Here is a 20,520-nt window from a genome sequence, read left to right as displayed (position 1 = left end):
TAGCAGTGCTCAAATACTTGATATGCTGATCATAAAAAAGGGGATTATTAAAACAAAAATGCTGGTCAGGAACAAATGCTCTAATGACATTTTATGTCTTATAAATTACCCCCTCTTCCAATATTTTGAAAAATTGTGGTCATTCATAGATTTCTATCCTAAAAGTGGGTTTAAATATGCTCAGTCAGAGTTCCCATCCTGGCTCAGTGGTTAACGAATCTGACTAGCATCCATGAGGACACAAGTTTGATCTCTGGCCTTGCTTAGTGGGTTAAGGATCCGCCATTGCCATGAGCTGTGGTGTAGGCCGTCATTTGTAGCTCCGATTAGACCCCTAGCCCGGGAACCTCTATATGCTGCAAGCAAAAAAAAAAAAAAAAAAAAAGCTCAGTCATTGCTCTTCCAGAAGGAAATCATCATTGCAAAGGAAAAGATCACGGACACAAAACAAAAAAATGTAGAAATTAGAACATTTTATTATATTATAAACATTTCCAGAATATAAACTGATTTTATATCAAGACTCTTTGAAACATTTAAAACTGTATATAACATAAGCTTATTATAAGGTATTTCATTTCCACTTTTCATTTTAGAAAATATACTGTAAATGAGATCTAATAAGGGAAAGAAAAATCAATCTAAATTGGTTCATAGAGAAAACTAATGAATATAAAAATACGCCACTCCAAACTAAAACCCAATCAAGAAGTAGATTCTGCAAAGCCTTTTGATCCTCCAATTTAAAATAAATGACCTCCCAAGGGAAAAATACTTCCGCCATCATAGCAACTTGATGAGTAAAGGCAGAGCTACTCTTGTTAAGGGAAATTACACTGTGTATGAGAAAAATACAGTAATGATTTTAGAAAATGAGGAAAAGCAATTTCCATGTTGGAGAGCAAACGCACTAAATGTTTTCTGTCCACTTAACCTTTGCACCTGTTCACGTGGGAAGAGCGATATGAGCACGAACATCATAAAACCAGGCTCCTCAACTAATCTTTCAACCTAACCTCGGGAGAACCAACCCAAGAGCTTCAAAACCCAAGGATAGACTGGTCCCAAAGCATCTCCTCGTCTGTCCTTTCTTCGCCTTGTTTCTTTTTCTCTTTTCTACGCTTACGTTCCTCTTTCTTAGAGGCTGCATCTCGGCTTTTTTTCTCCTTTCGGTTGGTAGGCTTTTCTGTGCTGACTCCGACTGTTTCCACCTCTGTTCTGTTTCTCTGGATGCACTTGTGTTTGTCTAAATCTACTTCCTCATGAGCTTTTTTCCTCTTATGCCTGGGCCGCTCCTCCTCTGGTTTTTCTCTGCCTTCCTCGAGGTGCCTCTTCCTCTTCTGATGGATGTGATGGGCACTAGCGTGATGGGCACGGGTACTGCTCTCTGAGGAGAGGGGCTTGTGGACTCCAGATTCCACACTGTAGGAGCTATGGTTATACTCGTGCTGACTAAGGTTCAGGGGTACTGGTTCTCCCAAGAAGCAGTCCCTGGGGAACTGAGGGTAGCTCAGGGAGCCTAGTCTCAGCCTATTGTCACGAGCTGGCAGCCAGTGAGGTAACTGCTTTTCCACTGTCTGTGAAACCCTACATGATCTCGGGTAGGTCTGGATGCTTTCATAAGGGAGCCTCTGATCAAACATTCTGCACCTGGGTCTAGAATCAACCTTTTCTTTGTACCCACAGGTTTCCAAATAATCCTCTCTCATCTTTCTGAAACAAGTCTTTGGCTCTAAGCCTCTGGCTTTCTGCACTTTAATATAATCTTCAAGTTCATCTTGAAAAGAGTCATATGTCTTCTTTGAGTGCTTCATTAGGTTGACAATAAGGGATTCTCTGTAGAGAAGATGGGAGAAAGTTCTTCTTACTAGATTATTCTGGATATTTCCTTTATTCTTAAAAAGTGGTACAAAACAAAGCCCAAACAAATTAAAAGTTTCTCTGGCATAAAAGTGAAATATCATGATATTATATGCCAACGAGGAACATCAGGAAGGTCAAATATTGCCTAGGCCACTCATAAATAATTTTATCCTTCTCAGAAGTGGGATGAAGAGGGCAAGAAGGTGCTGACATACAGAATTTTTTTTTTAGGGCCACACCGAGGCATATTGAAGTTCCCAGGCTAGGGGTCAAATGAGAGCTATAGCTGCAGGCCACACTCACAACCTCAGCAACGCGGGGTTCTAGCTGTATTTCAGACCTACACGGCAGCTCACAGCAACGCCGGATCCTTAACCCACTGAGCGAGGCCAGGGATCTAACCTGCATCCTCATAGCTACCAGTCGGTTTTGTTACCTCTGAACGACAAAAAGAACTACAGAATTCTTTGGTAGGGCTAAAAATGTAAGGCATATGGGAATGTATGGCTATAAGGACTTACATATCCATGGTGAGTGGCCTGATCTGAATGTTCAGATAACTTCTAAGGATCAGATTAATTAGTTTCTTGTCTATTGTTTTCTAAGAGAGGTAATAAACCATAGAGAAGTAATTTGATCTTTAAAATACTTGTTTACTCAAAATAAAATAAACATACATACTCACCTGACTAGAGTATTGTCAGACTTAATAATAACAGGACGTTTGTAAAATGGTTTGGGGATGCTGGAAATGAGAAATTCAGCTATGAGACAAAACTGCTCTCAGGTATAGGGCCTGAGGAAAAATGAGGGAACAGAGTTCCGTATCTTCTGAATAGGGCCTTGAACTTCATTCCACTACCTCTGATTGGTGAAAAAAGCATTCTAGAATGCCTTCTGGTTTGTGCTCTATTAAAGTCTTGGTGGGAGGGTTAAGGGTAGAAAATGGAGGAGAACGCTGAAAGGGAGCAGGATTTATGTAGAGAAAAGTTTCAGAAGAAATTTAAAGTCGATATGCGAGTCTTTGTTTGCCTGTTTAATTCTTTTTTTTTTTGGAGGAAAATGGGGTGGGGACAGCACAACTATGATTTCTCTGTCTTCCCCCCACCTCAAATCCTGCATTACGAATACAGCAGAAAATGTGCTTACTATGAGATGGTAATGCCCTAGATATTTTGGGGGATGTATCTTATCTCCAAAATTAGGAGGCAGCATAATGCATGTAGAATCAAACATTTCTTCCCTTTAATACAAATAAGCCTGGAGTTCCCTTCATGGCTCAGTGGTTAATGAACCCTACTAGCACGCGGGTTCAATCCCTGCCTCGCTCAGTGGGTTAAGGGTCTGGTGTTGCCCTCAACTGTGGTGTAGGTTGCAGACGAGGTGAGGATCCCGTGTTGCTGTGGCTGTGGTGTAGGCCAGTGGCTACAGCTCCAATTGCACCCCTAGCCTGGGAACTTCCATAGCTGCGGATGCAGCCCTAAAGAGCAAAAAAAAAAAAAAAAAAAAAAAAAAAAGAAGAAGAAAGAAAAGAAAAGAAAAGAAATAAACCTGACAGCAATGTATAGTAACCAATAATCAGCTAGCTTTAATGGAAGTTTGAGATTAAAAAGCAAGTCTAAATGAAGCCTAATTTGGTGAGTCAGAAAAATTAGCTCCTATTCAACTTAAATAGTATAACATTTCCAAGTGAAATAAAATAATATTACAAAGAATTGATTAAATATGGGCAAAAACTTTGGACACTTCCAAAAGGAATATATACAAATGGATAACAGGCACGTGAAAAAATGCTCCATCTCCTTAGTCATCAAGGAAAGTTCATTCATTCTTACTGGGAATGTAAAACCATTCAGCTACTTTGGAAAACAGTTTGGCAGTTCCTCAAAATGACGAACATAAGAGTTCCCATACAGGAGTTCCTGTCATGGCTCAGTGGTTAACAAATCCGACTAGGAACCATGAAGTTGCAGGTTCAATCCCTGGCCTCGCTCAGGGGGTTAAGGATCTGGCGTTGCCGTGAGCTGTGGTCGTGGCTTGGATCATGTGTTACTGTGACTGTGGCATAGGCCAGCGGCTACAGCTCTGATTAGACCCCTAGCCTGGGAACCTCCATATGCTGCGGGTGCAGCCCTAGAAAAAAAGACAAAAAAAAAAAAAAGAGTTCCCATACAACCCCAGCAATTTCACTCCTAGGCGTATAACCAGGAGAACTGAAAATCTTATGTCCACACAAAAACTTATACCAAAAATGTTCACAGCAGCAGTATTCCTAACAGCTAAAAATAGAAATAACTCAATGTTCATCAACTGATGAATGGATAAATGTGGCAATTTACACAATGGGATATTATTCAGCAATAAAAGGCAATGAAATACTAATAAGTGGTACAACATGGATGAAACTTGAAGACATGCTGGGTAAAAGAAGCCAGCCCCAAAAGATCACAGATGGTGCAGAGATTGATGAAGAGGTGAATGAAACCTTACCCTTGTCAGGTTGAGAACTTGGTGGAGAAATTTGATCATATTCACCCATTAATTGCTTCAGTTTTTTAGCATGAACTTTCCCCAAATAGAGAGACTGTGCAACCACTGAGGAGCTAAAAACCATGATGCAGAGATTAAAAAATCTATTTTTGTTCAATACTCCTCTCCCATTCACCTGAAACCAAGCACAATCTTGTTATAATGATTAAATAGTTTGAAGTTTAGAATTACATTAACCTAGATCAATCATCTGAAAACTCACAAAATCCATCTTCAGTTCCTTATGCGGTTTCCTGTAAATCTGAAAATCAAGCTAACTTTTTCGGTATGTATTTTCTTATTAGAAAAAGTGACCCCAAATTTGCACCTCTGAATTTGAAGATACCACTCGTAAATTTTAATGTATTTAGCATGAACTAAGAGTTTTAGAGTTTCACTTGCTTTCAAGTCAAAGTATCAGTTTAGAATAAATAAATAATGCTAACAATTTAGAAGCCCTTTATTTTCAACCTACCTCATAACGTGGAATCCACTGTGATTCAAACTATGGCACTACTCCTTACAAGCCTTTTCCAAAAGGTATCTGTAAAAAGTTCAATCTTTGTTCATTTGACGTCGTATCTATGAATAAAATAAAGGGAGGTAAGACATTTAAGGTTTTTTATATATATACTTTTTTTTTTTTTTGCTTTTTAGGGCCGCACCTGCAGCATATGGAAGTCCTCAGGCTAGGGGTCGAACCAGAGCTACAGCTGCCTTCTACACCACAGCCATAGCAACTCAGGATCCAAGCCATGTCTGCGACCAACAACACAGCTCACGGCAACGCCAGATCCCTGACCCATTGAGTGAGGCCAGGGATCGAACCTGCATCCTCATGGATACTAGTCAGATTTGTTTCTCTGTGCCATAACGGGAACTCCCAAGGTAATATTTTCAATCTTCAACTGGATATCATTTCATATTCAATCTCAAATCTTAATTTCTTGAGTGCTTGCAAGGCTAAAGCGCTAGCATTTTGCTTACTAGAATGGCAATTTTAGTATGAAAACGTTTACTAAACCTGTGATATTTATTTATTTATTTTCTTTTTTCTTTTTAGGGTCACATCCACAGCATATGGAAGTTCCCAGGCTAGGGGTCAAATTGGAGTTGCAGCTGCCAGCCTACACCACAGCCACAGCAATGCCAGATCTGAGCTGTGTCTATGACCTGCACCACAGCTCATGGCAATGCTGGATCCTTAACCCTCTGAGTAAGACCAGGGATCAAATCTGCATCCTTATGGGTACTAGTCAGATTTCTAACTTGCTGAGTCACAACTGGAACTCCAAGCCTCTGCTATTTAATATGGTATATGGTAATGTATTTTTTAGTCCAGAAAATACCATTCTTAAGGAGAAGTTATTGGGGTGCCAGCAGGATTCTGGACTTTATGGACATGATCTGGGCATCCAGCCTTTAGTACTTTGTATCTTACAGCAGACATATTACTGATGTCTACTGACCTTTGCAGTTGCCAAAATCCCAGAGCAACTCTCTCCCCATACTGGCCATCTTCTCCCACCTGGTACTTATGAAATTGATTTATATTTCTTTTTCTTTTTCGGTCTTTTTAAGGCCGCACCTGTGGCATATGGAGGTTCCCAGACTAGGGGTCTAATCAGAGCTACAGCTGCTGGCCTACACCAGAGCCACAGCAAAGCTGGATCCTTAACCCACTGAGTGAGGCCAGGGATCGAACCTGAAACCTCACGTTTCCTAGTCGGATTCATTTCCGCTGCACCACGACGGGAACTCCCTTGATTTATTTTTCTAAATTCAGAACTTTACACTTCATTTTGTTATGGGTGTAGGCCACCATTCCTACCTATGAGGATCTTTAAAATTCAAATTGTTTTTTTTTTTGTCTTTTTATCTTTTCTAGGGCTGCTCCCATGGCATATAGAGGTTCCCAGGCTAGGGGTTGAATCGGAGCTCTAGCCGCTGGCCTACACCACAGTCACAGCAGCATGGGATCCAAGCTGCATCTGCGACCTGCACCACGGCTCACGGCAATGCCAGATCCTTAACCACTGAGCAAGGCCAGGGATCGAACCCGAAACCTCATGGTTCCTAGTTGGATTCATTAACCACTGAGCCACAACAAGAACTCCTTAAAGTTCAAATTCTTTTAATCTTGACATATGCTTTCTATGTCTTTATCCATGTTGCTGGTGAAGACTTTAAGTAGGAAGAGAGCAAGATAATACCTATGGCACGCTATGAAGAACACACCCTTTATCTAGGATTGATCTACTTATTCCTAATAAGGAAGACATTAAGGGAGTTCTTGCTGTGGCACAGTGGGTTAAGGAACTAGCATAGCTGCAGCTTTGGCTTGGATTCTATTCCTGGCCTGGGAACTTCATATGAAATGGGTGTGGGCCCACCCCCCTCCACGCAAAAAGGAAGACATTAAGAATTTCACAGAATCTGAGTTTATTCCAAAATTAAATTTGGCATCTTTTGAAATACCCATGTTTCTCCACTTCACTCGCCACTATCCTCCTTCTTATGGGTCTGATTATTCAAACCTATTTGAATGATAGTGCAGTCTTATTTTTCCATTTTATCAATATTTGAAAAATACATGCCATGTCTTCCTAAGTTGTAACTATTCTTTTTAAAGCAATGGTTCTTGATCTTGATCATTTTGACAAAAGTATTCTATACAGGCAGACAAGTGAACCCTTATTGCCTGGAGGTCTAGGGAGTACACAGACTAGAGATCAGTAACCAAAAAAATATATTTTTTTGGTTTACCTTAACAACTCATGAACTTCTTGACCTCTAGCCTTAAAACATTCATTTTATATAAAGTTTTAATTTTTTTTTTTTTTTGCTTTTTGGGGCCACACCTGCAGCATATGGAGGTTCCCAGGCTAGGGGTCAAATTGGAGCGGTAGCTGCCAGCCTACACCACAGCCACAGTAATGCCAGATCCGAGCTGTGTCTGTAACCTACCGCACAGCTCACAGCAATGCCAGATCCTTAACCCACTGAACGAGGCCAGGGATTGAACCTGGAAACTCATGCCTCATGGATGCTAGTCAGATTTGTTTCCATTGTGCCACGATGGAACTCAAAAGTTTTAATTTAAACAACATGTGCCATTTCATCTTCAAGTACCTCTTGGCACACTACTGAATATCCCAAAACCTCAGGGAAAACTGAGTATCCTCACTGAAGATAGGATCTCACAACATTCCTCTGATCTACCAGATGGTTCATAATAGAAAATGCAGCATGACATCATTTGTACTTTTAGTAAACCTGAAATTGCCTTTTATGTCATTTCAAAGCATTATGTTTAAAAGTCACCATTAATAATTTGTTCTGCGACTAGTATCTACTAGGATGTGGGTTTGATCCCTGGCCTCCCTCAGTGGGTCAGGGATGCAGCGTTGCCATGAGTTGTGGTGTAGGTTGCTGTGGCTGTGGTGTAGGCTGGCAGCTACAGCTCCGATTTGACCCCTAGCCTGGGAACCTCCATATGCCGAGGCTGGGGCCCTAAAAGAGAAAAAAAAAAAAAAGAAAATTTTTTCTGCAACTCTTAACCAGCACTGCCCTTACAATGTACCAGGTATTAGGTAAGCACTTAGAAACAGTAACTAATTTTATCCTCCTAAGAAGCCTATGGGCTAAGCAGTATTATCTTCTATAGTTTATAGATGAGGAAACGGATGAGGCATAGAAAAGGAACATGTCTCTGATTGCAATTAGTAAATGACAGGGACAGTCTGAGACCAGAATCTATTATTAACTGATATGCTTGGCTGCCTTCCCAACTGATGTAAAACTTCTCAGTCCACATTCTAGAATCCCCTTCTTTAAAAACAAACAAACAAACAAACAAAAAAATGAACCCGGGAGTTCCCACTGTGGTACAGTGGAAAACGAATCTGGCTAGTATCCACGAGGACGCAGGTTCTATCCCTGACCTTGCTCAGTGGGTTGGGGATCTGGCGTTGTGCAGAGCTGTGGTGTAGGTCGCAGACGCAGCTCGGCTCCTGTGTTGCTGTGGCTGTGGCTGTGGTGCAGGCAGACCAGTAGCTGTAGCTCCAATTTGATCCCTAGCCTGGGAACTTCCACTTGCCAAAGGGGCTGGCTTAAAAAAAAAAAACAACAACAACAAAGAAAAAGAAAAACCTGAACTATTTTCGCTTTAGATATCTATTTTAAAAAAATGAAAAGTAAGCCACAAAATGAGAGAATGTATCCCCACCTCAGACAATAAAGAACTTACATCTAGAATAAATAAAGAACCCTTATGACTCAAGGACAAGCTCAATTTAAAATGGGCAAAGGGAGTTCCCACAGTGGCTCAGCGGTTAACAAAACCGACTAGTATCCATGAGGATGTGGGTTCGATCCCTGGCCTCACTCAGTGGGTTAAGGATCCTGCAAGCTGTGGTGTAGGCCGGCAGCTGTAGCTCCGATTCGATCCCTAGCCTGGGAACCTCCATATGCCGCAGGTGGGGACCTAAAAAGACTAAAGGCAAAAATAAAATAAAATAAATTAAGATGGTCAAAGGATTTGAACAGACATTTTAGGAAAAAAAAAGAAAAACCAAAAACAGGAAGTTCCTGTCCTGGCTCAGCAGGACTATGAACCCGACTAGTAGCCATGAGGACTTGGGTTTGATCCCTGGCAGCTGCAGCTCCAATTCGACCCCTAGGCTGGGAACTTTCATATGCTGCAGGTGCAGCTCTAAAAAGAAAAAGAAAAAAATACATAAACAGCTAAGTAAATGTGAATTAAAAACACAATGAGATAATACTACACCATCATTAGAATGACTAAATTAAAAGGACTGGAAAAATAAATAAATAAAAGGACTGAAAATACCAAGTGTTGACAAGGACACTAACAATTGGCATTCCCAAACATTGCTAGTTAGAATTTAAAATGGTACAACTTTACAATTGGACAATTTCTTTAAAAGTTAAACATCTACTACATGGCCCAGTCATTTCACTCATACGCATGTGCCCAGAGAAATGAACACATATGTCCTTGCAAAGACCTGTGCACAAATATTCATAGCTGTATTTGTAATAGCCAAAAATTGAAACCCTAACATCTATCAACAGGCAAATGGGTAACCAAATGTGGTATACCATGCAACAGAATTATTCAGGCATCAAAAGGAAAAAAATAGCATATATGTATACACACATATATGCTATTCTGGATGACTCACCACATCATCATGCTGAGCAAAAGATACACACACAAAAAACACCTACTATGATTCCATTCGTTGCCACAAGCTGCGACCTAGGCCTCAAATGCAGCTCGGATCTGGCGTTGTCTGTGGTGTAGGCTGGCAACCAAAGCTTTGATTCAACCCCTAGCCTGGGAACTTCCATATGCCCCAAGGGCTGCTCTAAAAAAAAGACCCAAAAAAAAAAAATTATTCTAGGAGTTCCCGTCGTGGCGCAGTGGTTAACGAATCCGACTAGGAACCATGAGGTTGCAGGTTCGGTCCCTGCCCTTGCTCAGTGGGTTAAGGATCCGGCGTTGCCGGTGAGCTATGGTGTAGGTTGCAGACTCGGCTTGGATCCCGCGTTGCTGTGGCTCTGGTGTAGGCCGGTGGCTGCAGCTCCGATCGACCCCTAGCCTGGGAATCTCCATATGCTGCGGGAGCGGCCCAAAGAAATAGCAAAAAGACAAAACAAAACAAAACAAAGAAATTCTAGAAATGCAAACTAATCTACAGTGACAGAAAGCAGATTAGTGGTTGCCTGGGACAGGGGGAGAGGGAGGAATTGACCAGGGACAGGAGGAAACTGTTAGGATTGGTAGAAATATTTGGCATTTTGCTTATGATGGTGGTTTCATGGGAGTACACACTTGTCAAAAACTCACTGAATTTTCCACTTTAAGGCCATTTATTGTAACTATACCTCAATAAAGTGTATTAGAGGAGCTTAAAGATCTATAATGAATATTTTGGGAAAAAAAATATACCTTCATTTTTTAAACTGAGTTTTTAAATGTTGGCTTTGTTCCCTGAAAGACCATCCACCTAACAAAGGTCAACTCAACTATGCAGAACTACTGGTTGTCATATTATGTTAATTATTCACTGCTTCTAGGAGCCAGACACAGGGACTCTGGAGTCAGTTCTGGCGCTTCTTAGGTGTATAAGCTTGGTCACCTTTCTCAACCTCTAAAACAGGATGTAACGTATACCTTAGAGTTATTCTGAGTCTTAAGGAAATTAATATATGTAAAGTGCTTAGAAGAGTGTATGGCACATAGTGAGTGCTGTGTAACCGAGGTTTTATTGTTATTCAGGATTTCATCTATTTAACTGATATAATGAAATGTTCTTCCAACCAATTATTCTAGTAACTACGAAAAGCCAAATAAAGTTATGTGTAAACAGGGTAAGAGAGTCTCACAGGAGTACATGATTCTTTGTAGTTCAAGCTAACTCATGTTTCAGAGGGACTTTTTAATGAAATCTGAAAGTTCAATTCATACCTATTATCTTTTCTGATGGCTCTGATTTTAAACCAACTCTTTTGAGGATTTCAGTTTTTGTCTTGTGTTAATGTCCACTGAATATGGAATGGCAAGCAGAAACACTCAAGCTATTTAAAGGCTGGCATTAACTCTCAAGCAAGAAATAGTTTGTCTCGACTGAAACTCACCTGTAGTATTTTTTCAGATGTACCTTCTAAAATGTTTGGATAAAATCTAGCAAAATTCTGAAAACTTGATGTTTCTATTTCTACACCACAAGCCTAGTTATAGATAAACACCCATAGTGCCATTTACCTATTCATTTACTTCCAGGAAAGATAGCATAGGGAAAGAGAAAGAATATGGAATCTTTTATTTTGGAAAAATGAGATTATGCATGCTGTTATTCAGTAGCTATACAAGGCTTGGCTTTTAAATTTCTGTTAGTATATAAAGCCATTGCAAAAGGTAAAGTAATAAAAACACTGCACACCAATTATTTAGTTATATATGAAACACATGAGTAGCATGAATTACTCATAATTCAAAACTGTCTGAAGGAGCTTCATTTTTTTCATAAAATACTAAGAATCATTCCACTTTTCCTAATTCTAGACCTGATAGAGAATTAGTTCCATTCCAATCACACCTTCAGAAATCATAAAACCTGAACTTTTGCACTCTATGACATGTTTTTAATACATCTCAATATGTTTAAGAGGTTTGATGAGTAAATAACTCAATTTCCTCTCTCTCTTTTTTATTAAATGGCCACACCCCCAGCATATGAAAGTTCCCAGGCCAGGCATTGAATCTGAGCCACAGCTGATATATGATGCAGCTGCAGCAAACTGGGGATCATTTAACCCACTGCTCTGGGCCAGTGATCAAACCTGCACCTCTGCAGCAACCCAAGCCACTGCAGTTGGATACTTAACCCACTGTGCCACAGTGGAAACTCCCTAAATCAACTCAATTTGAGTGAAAATTAAAAATTTTTCATGCCCACTGCATATTATTTGATTTGTGTTATACCATGGCATTTAGACATAATACAGCATAATGGTTTTTAAAATATTTATTAAATATCTTTAATCTTTGAAAAAATCTCTGAGCAAAATTAGGATGTTAATTTGGTCAGTTTTAGGTGTAATTAGCTTCCCCTTTAATAAACATACCAGCTTTATGACATGGTCCTATACTTTTAAATCTAATTCACTAAGAAGCATTAGAAGACATTTATATCTTTCCATTATTTGCATCTTCTCTCAGCAATGTTGTGCAGCATTCACCGTATTTTTGTAAAGTTATGGAAAAGTTTTTCTTTTTCATTTTATGACTGCGCCCTCAATATACATAAGTTCCTGGTCTAGGAGTTGAATTGGAGCTGCGCTTTCGGCCTGTGCCACAGACACAGAAAGACTGGATCCGAGCCACATCTGTGAGCCACGCCACAGCTCACAGCAACGCTGGATCCTTACCCACTGAGACCAGAGATTGAAACTGCACCCTCATGGACACTATGTTAGGTTCTTAACCCACTAAGCCACAATGGGAAATCTGTATTTTGGTTTTTGACACAATAGTAAATAGTATTTTTTAAAATCTCAATTTCTAATTGCTTGTTGCTAACATTTAGAAATAATACTGATTTTTGTGAATTGACCTTATAATTTGTGTCCTTACTAAACTCAATTATTCTAGTAGCTTTTTCAAAAATTCCTTGGGATTTTCTGCATAGATGATCATATCATCTGCAAATAAAGACAGTGTTATTTCTTCCTCTCCAATCAATCTGTAAACTTTTTTTTTCTTGTCTGACTATACTGGTTAGGACCTCCAGTACATTACTGAAAAGAAGTGAGAATGGACAACTTGCCTTGTTTCTTTTTCTTTCTTTTTTGCTATTTCTTGGGCCACTCCCGCGGCATATGGAGGTTCCCAGGCTAGGGGTCGAATCGGAGCTGTAGCCACCGGCCTACACCAGAGCCACAGCAATGCAGGATCTGAGCCGCGTCTGCAACCTACACCACAGCTCACGGCAACGCCGGATCGTTAACCCACTGAGCAAGGGCAGGGACCAAACCCGCAACCTCATGGTTCCTAGTCGGATTCATTAACCACTGCGCCACAACTGGAACTCTACTTTTTTTTTTTGTCTTTTTGCTATTTCTTGGGCCGCTCCCGCGGCATATGGAGGTTCCCAGGCTAGGGGTCTAATCAGAGCCGTAGCCACTAGCCTAAGCCAGAGCCACAGCAACTCGGGATCCGAGCCACGTCTGCAACCTACACCACAGCTCACGGCAACGCCGGATCCTTAACCCACTGAGCAAGGGCAGGGACGGAACCCGCAACCTCATGGTTCCTAGTCGGATTTGTTAACCACTGTGCCACGACCAGAACTCCTGCCTTGTTTCTGATAAGATTCCTGTTTTGCAATCTTTTAATACCATTATAATCTTAGCAAAGACTAAGTAGAGCACAGTACTAAGTTTTAGGAGACTAGGTAACTGATTCTCTTAACTTAACCAAAACATGCTGTATTATTCCTTTTCATTCTTGAGGGTCAAATTTCATTTAAGAAGTTTTGAGAGATGCGGCCTATATCTGTCAGCATCATGAATGTTCCTAACTGTATTAGTTGCCTTTTCAGGAAATGAGATTAGTATGTGACCTATGAGTTTGCCAAGTTTTAGCTATTTTGCACTAAACAACAATCACAAAAATTTACTGTGGCATATTTCCAATGACAAAATACAAAGGAATTAACAAAATAATTAATTGGGAGCACTAGCTACACATCTAAAATGATATATTTCAGGAACTAAAGCATATTTAAAACTGTATTTTCTCCATTTACACTCTTCTCTCTCCACCACACCAATTTCACTAATATTACCATCAAGCTCTTTAAAAGAGATGTGACTATTCATCTGTATATCCTTAGTACTGAACATAGTACCTTGTCCACAGTAGAAGCTCTAATGTTTTCTGCATAAATATAAGGGCTATTAGCTAGGTTTTCTGTCATTTGACTAGAATCTCTGCTTACTATGAGGATAACAAAGGAACATTTTTGGCAATTGCTATGTATGGATTTATGATTAAGTCAGAAGTGTCCTTCATTCTTTTTTTTTTTTTTTTCTTTTTACGGCCACACCTGTGCTGTGGCATGTGGAAACTCCTGGGCTAAGGGTTGAATTGGAGCTGCAGTTACTGGCCTATACCACAGCCACAGCAACATAGGATCTGAGCTACATCTGTGACCTATGCAGCAGCTTGTGGCAAAGCTGGATCCTTAACCCGGTGAGTGAGGCCAGGGATCTGCACCCTCACAGGAACTATGTCAGAACCTGCTAAGCCACAATGGGAACTCCACCCTGCATTCTTAAAATGAGTCTACTTTTGTTTTCCTCTTAAAAAGAAGTAGATAAAAATTGTTTGATGTGGTTTTGTTTTTACTGATTTCTTGGGAATATTATTACCCAGTTAAAAACATTTTTTTAACTGTCAAAAATACTTGAGAAACTTCATTCAATGAATTACAAAATGTCCTGAAGAATCTTAATAGGTGCAATATATGTATGTATATTTCATATAAATCTATTTTCATAGATTTATATGAAAATAAATTTCATATAAATCTGATAATTTGGTGTATCTTTGAGTTTGAGATTGAGTTTACTGTCTCAATTTCCTATTTGTAATCTCACACCTCTTATATATTCCCTTGCTAATTTTTAATGGTTATTGACCTTGTTTATTATTAAGCTCAATACAGAGCAGCTTCTAATAAGAGTGAGAATTATCAGCAGTTTTAATGGTCCTAGGAAGATCTTCAAAGTGAGAGTGGAATTTCAATAACTGGAAGTATGACAATTTTTTTGAGGAATCTCTTAAGTCTTTTTAGAAAAAAGAAGATACTGGTTGAATAACAAAAATACTTTTTTCCTCTTCTTCATGTACTATCATAATTGACAATTACATTCAGCTTTTATAAATATCTAAACTAAAAATACACTGAGTTCTACTACTGTTTTAAATAGCATTTCAAATATTTGCCATGTAAAGTAGCAGTTAACCGAACAGTTAATGAAGGATATTTACTTAAAGTGATAAGTGGTCATTTTTAGGTAACAAATTATATTTTGTTTTTCAAATTCTAGTGAATAGTCTCAATTGTAACTCAATGGAGATCTCATTACTCTTTAAATGTCACTTGATGGCTACTGTAGGTCACAATATCATATTTTATGAATTGCTATTCTAGCACACAGCTCAAGCCATGAAAAGAATATCAATATGAAACTGAAATCAATTCACAGTGTTAAGGTTGTAAAGAATCTCAGTTTGGTTAGTGCAGAGTTCAACATGGACACTACTGATGTTCTGAGTGGGATTATCTTTTTGTTATGTGTTTGTGTGTTGGTGCTCTGTGAGTTTTAGGTTGTTTGTGGCATCTCTGGCCTATACCAAGTAGATGCCAGTAGCACCTGTGCTCACCAAGCCTTTTCTTGTCCAGTGGAATAAAAATCAAGAAAAAGCAAAGTATCCAAACATTATTAAATGTCCTCTGGGATTGGGGTGGAGCAAAAGCACCCCAGGTTAAGAACCACTCAACTGGACTAGTCCAACTCTCCTCCCCTAGAGATGATAAAACTCAGGTGGAAGAAGTCTGGGACTTAGGTCATACAGTTAGTTGAAAAACCAGTACTAGAACCTATTAATAGTCAAGACTCCTACTCCAGTATTCTCATATCACCTTGAGGCAGTACAGAAAGGTAATTGCTGGCATCTTGTGAACTGACTCTATTTAAAGTCTTTAGTAATCACACACATTCAAAGTCATGGCAAAAACCAAAAACTCCGCTCTGACAAAAAGCTTTTTTTTTCCCCCCCCTAGGAAAACCACTTCCAAGTCTTCTTGTAATCTATGGAAGCTAAAATGAATTATAGTATTGACACCTTTTACTCAGACTTACTTATTAGTGAGAAGGCAGGAAGTTTGGTATAAAAGCGGAAAATTCAGATTTTATTTATTTATTTATTTTTGTCTTTTTAGGGCTGCACCTGTGGCATATGGAGGTTCCCAAGGTAGGGGTTGAATCGGAGCTGTAGCGGCTGGCCTATGCCACAGCCATAGCAACACTGGATCCGAGCCTCATATGTGACCTAGACCACAGCTCATGGCAACTCCAGATCCTTAACCCACTGAGCGAGGGCAGGGATGGAATCTGCATCCTCATGGATACTAATCAGATTCGTTTCCCCTGAGCCATGAAGGGAACTCCAGATTTTATTTTATTTCAGAACAATGATACTAACCCAGGTTGACAAGACACTAAATCTAGTCTTCTTTGGAAGACTTTACTAGATCATGCCTTTACTAAGGGACTTAGGGGAACATCACTTGGTTGCAATGAATTTCTAATTTCCCTTTTAGTGAATGGAATTTACATAAAGTGCTTACAAAATGTTTTAAGAAATTTATAATACTTTACTATTTTGCCATTTCTCCACGTGAAAGGTATAAAAGATTATCGAATAGCACACACAACAAGAATATGCTGTGGAAGAGGATGGAAATAACAATTGTTTCAATGAAGTTATTATATTTAACTTCAGGAGAAGTGAAGTGTCCCTCAGGAGAAAGGAAATTAAACTATCCAACAATGTTCTGGCTTCCACCATTTTTCACTCTGGAGATAAAAAACAACCTAAGGCAACACAGCAAATACTAAAAATTACAAAATTGAGTATGGCTGAATACTTTAATAGTTCTGCTCAAGCTCCACCATCTAAAATCATTTACAAAGCTGCCTTAAAGCCTAAAGTCAGTTTGGAACCAGCAATTTGTTTGCAGGTATACAGTATTTATAAGAACTCAAACACATCTCAGATTGAGATGATTAAAAAATATCTTTTTGTGTTAAGGAAAATGGGTTGGTGAAAACTGTAAAAACTCCAGGCAGGTATACTCCTTCCGAACTTCTGTACAGAGACTTGACCAAACTTTAACATGACCTCTAGCATTTTATGGCTGCATCCCTGGATGACCCAGTCCCACTTTTTTTCTTTTTTTGTCTTTTAGGGTCACACCTACAGCATATGGAAGTTCCCAGGCTGGGGGTGGAATGAGAGCTGCAGCTACACTACAGCTACAGCAATGCGGGACTGAGGTTACTCTGTGACCTATACCCCAGCTCCGGGAAATGCTGTATCCTTAACCCACTGAGCTGGGACAGCGATCGAACCTGAGTCCTCATGGATCCCAGTCGGGTTCATTACCGCTGAGCCACAATGGAAACTCAGACCCAGTCCCATTTTGAGCTCAGGCTGGGAAAGCTCAAGGCTGTCAAAAGGCATTTATTGTTTGTTCTAGCCAACACCTGAATATAAGGCCCTGACCTCTCTTTTTTAGAGTAGTTACTAAAAAGGGTTTACAATTGTTTGTTAATTCTTCCTCTGTCCCTTTGAGATATATATGTACCCCCCACAACTCAGGAATGTCTTTCTCAAAGATCTGAAAGCCATCCTTTTAAAGTGTAATCATCAGAAAAGGCAGGGCCTGGGGTCTCCCAGTCTCTGTGGGAAAAGTGAATCCTCACTTCCACAAGCTGACACAGCTCGCCTAAGTGCACGGACACTGCCCAAACCTAGGTAATTTTGCGACTTCCTGACTCTACTGAACTCCTTCCTTCATTTTCCCTCTAAAACCCCGTCACCTCTGCGCAAATCGGGATGGAGCTCAGCTCTTTCCCTACTGCAGTTACTGAATAAAAGCTGTTTTTGCCTCTCTGATGTCCTGCTGTATTATCTTTGACTCTGGTAGATACAAATTTAAATTCAGACGACTACTACAATAGGCCCGTAAATCTCAGAAGCTTGTTTTACAGGATGTTATCCTCAAAAGCTAAGGAAAACTCTGCAAAGTGATCCCTCAAATACCTCACCCCCTCTTCCCTTCCTCCAGGGCCTCCGCAACTTGAAGCTCCCGTGTTTACTTCCTACTGTCGCCAAATTTCACTTCTCCCTCCGCGTGAGGGCTCTACTTCGTAGGATGCTGAATTTCGCCCAGCGCAGGTCTACGCCCTTCCACGTCTGGAGCCTTTTCTCTCCGTGTCTCTGTCCCCTTGATCTCGGGGTGTCCTCCTCAACCCCCTTCCCTCTCCCTGACACTCCAGATCCATGGCCTCGACCTGGCCGCCTCTCTCCCGCTCCAACCTCAACTTCCCGGCAGCGGAGGCGTCCCCGCTCCCGCCACACTCCGTGCTGGGGCCCCGGCGGCACTTTCCCGGGGCGGCGGGTGGGGAGGGGAGCGTAACCCTGTCCGGGTCGGCCATCTCGCACTCTCTGGGCGCGCCCGGCCTCTACCGGGCTGGGGGATCGAGCGGCTGAAGGCCGAGGCCGCTCCCGCTGCCGGGCGGGAACTCACCTTCTCTGAGGCAGGGGCGGCCGTCTACAACTACGGCCCCCCTCCCCGCCAACGCCACCGGTCGGGGGATAGGCTGAGGTGGAGGTGGCGGAGAGGCAGGGACAACCGCTGCCGCCACCGCCGCCTCCGCCGCGGAGCAGACGGGGTGGGAGGAGGAGGCGGAGACCGGGCTTCCTGAAGGGAAGTAGCCACCACCACCACCAGCGACTGACTGGACAGCGCCCGCGCCATGGCGGCGGCAGGGCGTGCCACTGCGCTTGCGCAGTCACCCTACTCCCAGAGAGCCTTTTTAGCCCCGCCTTCTTGTTTGCTCCGCCCCCTCGGTCCCCTTCTTCCGGGACTCTGTTTTAACCTGGCGGAATCTCTCCTCACTGTAGAGGAAGGAAAATCTTTTGGGGCTACTCACATGGGGCGGTGGCGGGGGGGGGGGGGGGGAATCTAAAACCAACTAAGAAAAAAGCTTGGAAATCTGCAGTTTCTACCTCCAGAATATCTGAAAAATCATGATTTCCTGCTTTACCTTTTTAAAGTTTGTTAGAGTCTTTAATACACAGTAGATTAAGCAAAATCTTTGGTGGTGATATGCTGTCATCATTGCAGCATAAATGACCTTTTTCTCTCCCCTGGCTCTCTCAGTATACGTGTATATACATACACACGTTCATCTCATCCTCTTGTTCCCTGTCTCCCAAAGAAATCACTACCCTGGTTTGTAGTCATCATTTCTTTACATATGTATATATCTTTATTACATGTATGCTTGGGGAAATTTTTTTCTTTTTTTGGTCATTTTGCCATTTCTTGGGCTGCTCCCGCGGGATATGGAGGTTCCCAGGCTAGGGGTCGAATAGCAGCTGTAGCTGCTGGCCTACACCACAGCCACAGCAACAATGCCAGATCCTTAACCCACTGAGCAAGGCCAGGGATCAAACCTGAAACCTCATGGTTCCTAGTCAGATTCAGCCACGATGGGAACTCCTGCTTGGGGAAAATTTTTAGATTGTTTTTTAATTTTATAAGATTTATGTCTTTCTCTAGCAGGGGCTTCTTTCACTCAATGTTTTGAGACTCATCCAAGCTGTTGCACATAGGTGTTATTTATTCATTTCACTGCTATACAGTGTTATACCCCATTTCCTGTTGATGGGCATGTCCCCTGTGCATTGTGCAAAAGTTTCTCTTGGGTAAGTTCTCCTTTCCTGTAATACAACCGCTGACTATTTTCAGGTTCCCATCATCTTTTGTTAGAACCATGGCAATAGCTACCTAATTTACCATTCTTCCTGATTTCACCGTTCCAGTCTACCAAAGGGTTCTATGTGGAAGTCATTTCTGGCTCCAGTTGTCTGTTGGAGAAAGTCCCACATGAATACTACTTCTGGGCTTCTGTGCACCTCCCTGATCTCATTATCTTCCTAGTGTTCTCACCTCCCCACCCTTTCACTTTGTGATTCAACAACATTAAACTTTTATTGATTCTTGTAAATACCCTGCTATTACATAACTCAGTTTATTGTATCTGCTACTTCTTCCTGAAACACCCTCTTCCTACTGCCTAATGAACTCCTCCTCCCCTCAGAAGTAAATCCTATCCTGAATTCAGCATTTCTCATTTTCATGTCTTTCTTTATATTTTTACTACATATGTATGTATCTCTAAGTAACATGAAGTATTGTTTTGCATGATATAAAACTTTACATAAACGTTAATATGCATACTGTTTTTTCTCCTGCACTTTGTTTTTTTTCAACTCACCATTAGTTTTTGATTTTAACCTCTGCTGAGATGTGAGGTTCTGATTCATTCCCTTTCTCATCTCTCTTGATATCCGTTATATGAATGCACATGAGCTATCCATTCTCCTTTCATGAGACTTTGAACTTATTTCCCATTTTTCTTTTACAGACAGTAACTTTAACCTTCTCATGCAGTTTCCTTGTGCACATATGTGAGAGTTTCTCCAGGGTTTATACTTAGGAGATGCTGCTGCTTTTTAACTAGGAGGCTGATGCATCAATAATACCCACCTCAAAGGGTGTTGTGAAAACACAGGTAATGCAAATAAAGCATAATTTTAAGCATTCAGATATTTATTCTTGCTTTTGGAATATCTCTCAAATGAATATGAAGCACTGGGACATAAATGGCAATAGTCTGGTGCCAGAATGATAAAGTATAATACGTTTGCTTATGTAACTCACAGAATACCCTCTG

General features: G+C 40.9%; 1 protein-coding gene across 3 annotated transcripts; it reads right to left on the bottom strand.

Moving 5' to 3' along the window:
- Positions 1-456: 456 nt before the first annotated feature.
- Positions 457-18,548, bottom strand: KRCC1 (lysine rich coiled-coil 1). Of its 3 annotated transcripts, none has more exons than XM_047781576.1 (4): positions 18,306-18,548; positions 4,868-4,974; positions 4,354-4,528; positions 457-1,836 (listed from the first exon to the last, which is right to left on the bottom strand). In XM_047781576.1, the coding sequence occupies exon 4, from the start codon at positions 1,812-1,814 to the stop codon at positions 1,041-1,043; it is 774 nt and encodes a 257-aa protein (XP_047637532.1). In that variant the 5' UTR covers positions 1,815-1,836; positions 4,354-4,528; positions 4,868-4,974; positions 18,306-18,548; the 3' UTR covers positions 457-1,040. The 3 variants fall into 3 exon arrangements, with proteins under 3 accessions (XP_047637532.1, XP_047637533.1, XP_047637531.1); XM_047781577.1 differs by having other exon boundaries at positions 4,354-4,466; XM_047781575.1 differs by lacking the exon at positions 4,354-4,528.
- Positions 18,549-20,520: the final 1,972 nt, after the last annotated feature.

Source organism: Phacochoerus africanus, chromosome 5 (genome assembly GCF_016906955.1).
Source record: "Phacochoerus africanus isolate WHEZ1 chromosome 5, ROS_Pafr_v1, whole genome shotgun sequence".
In the NCBI taxonomy this organism is placed as follows: domain Eukaryota; kingdom Metazoa; phylum Chordata; class Mammalia; order Artiodactyla; family Suidae; genus Phacochoerus; species Phacochoerus africanus.
This window is presented reverse-complemented; position numbering and strand designations above follow the sequence as displayed.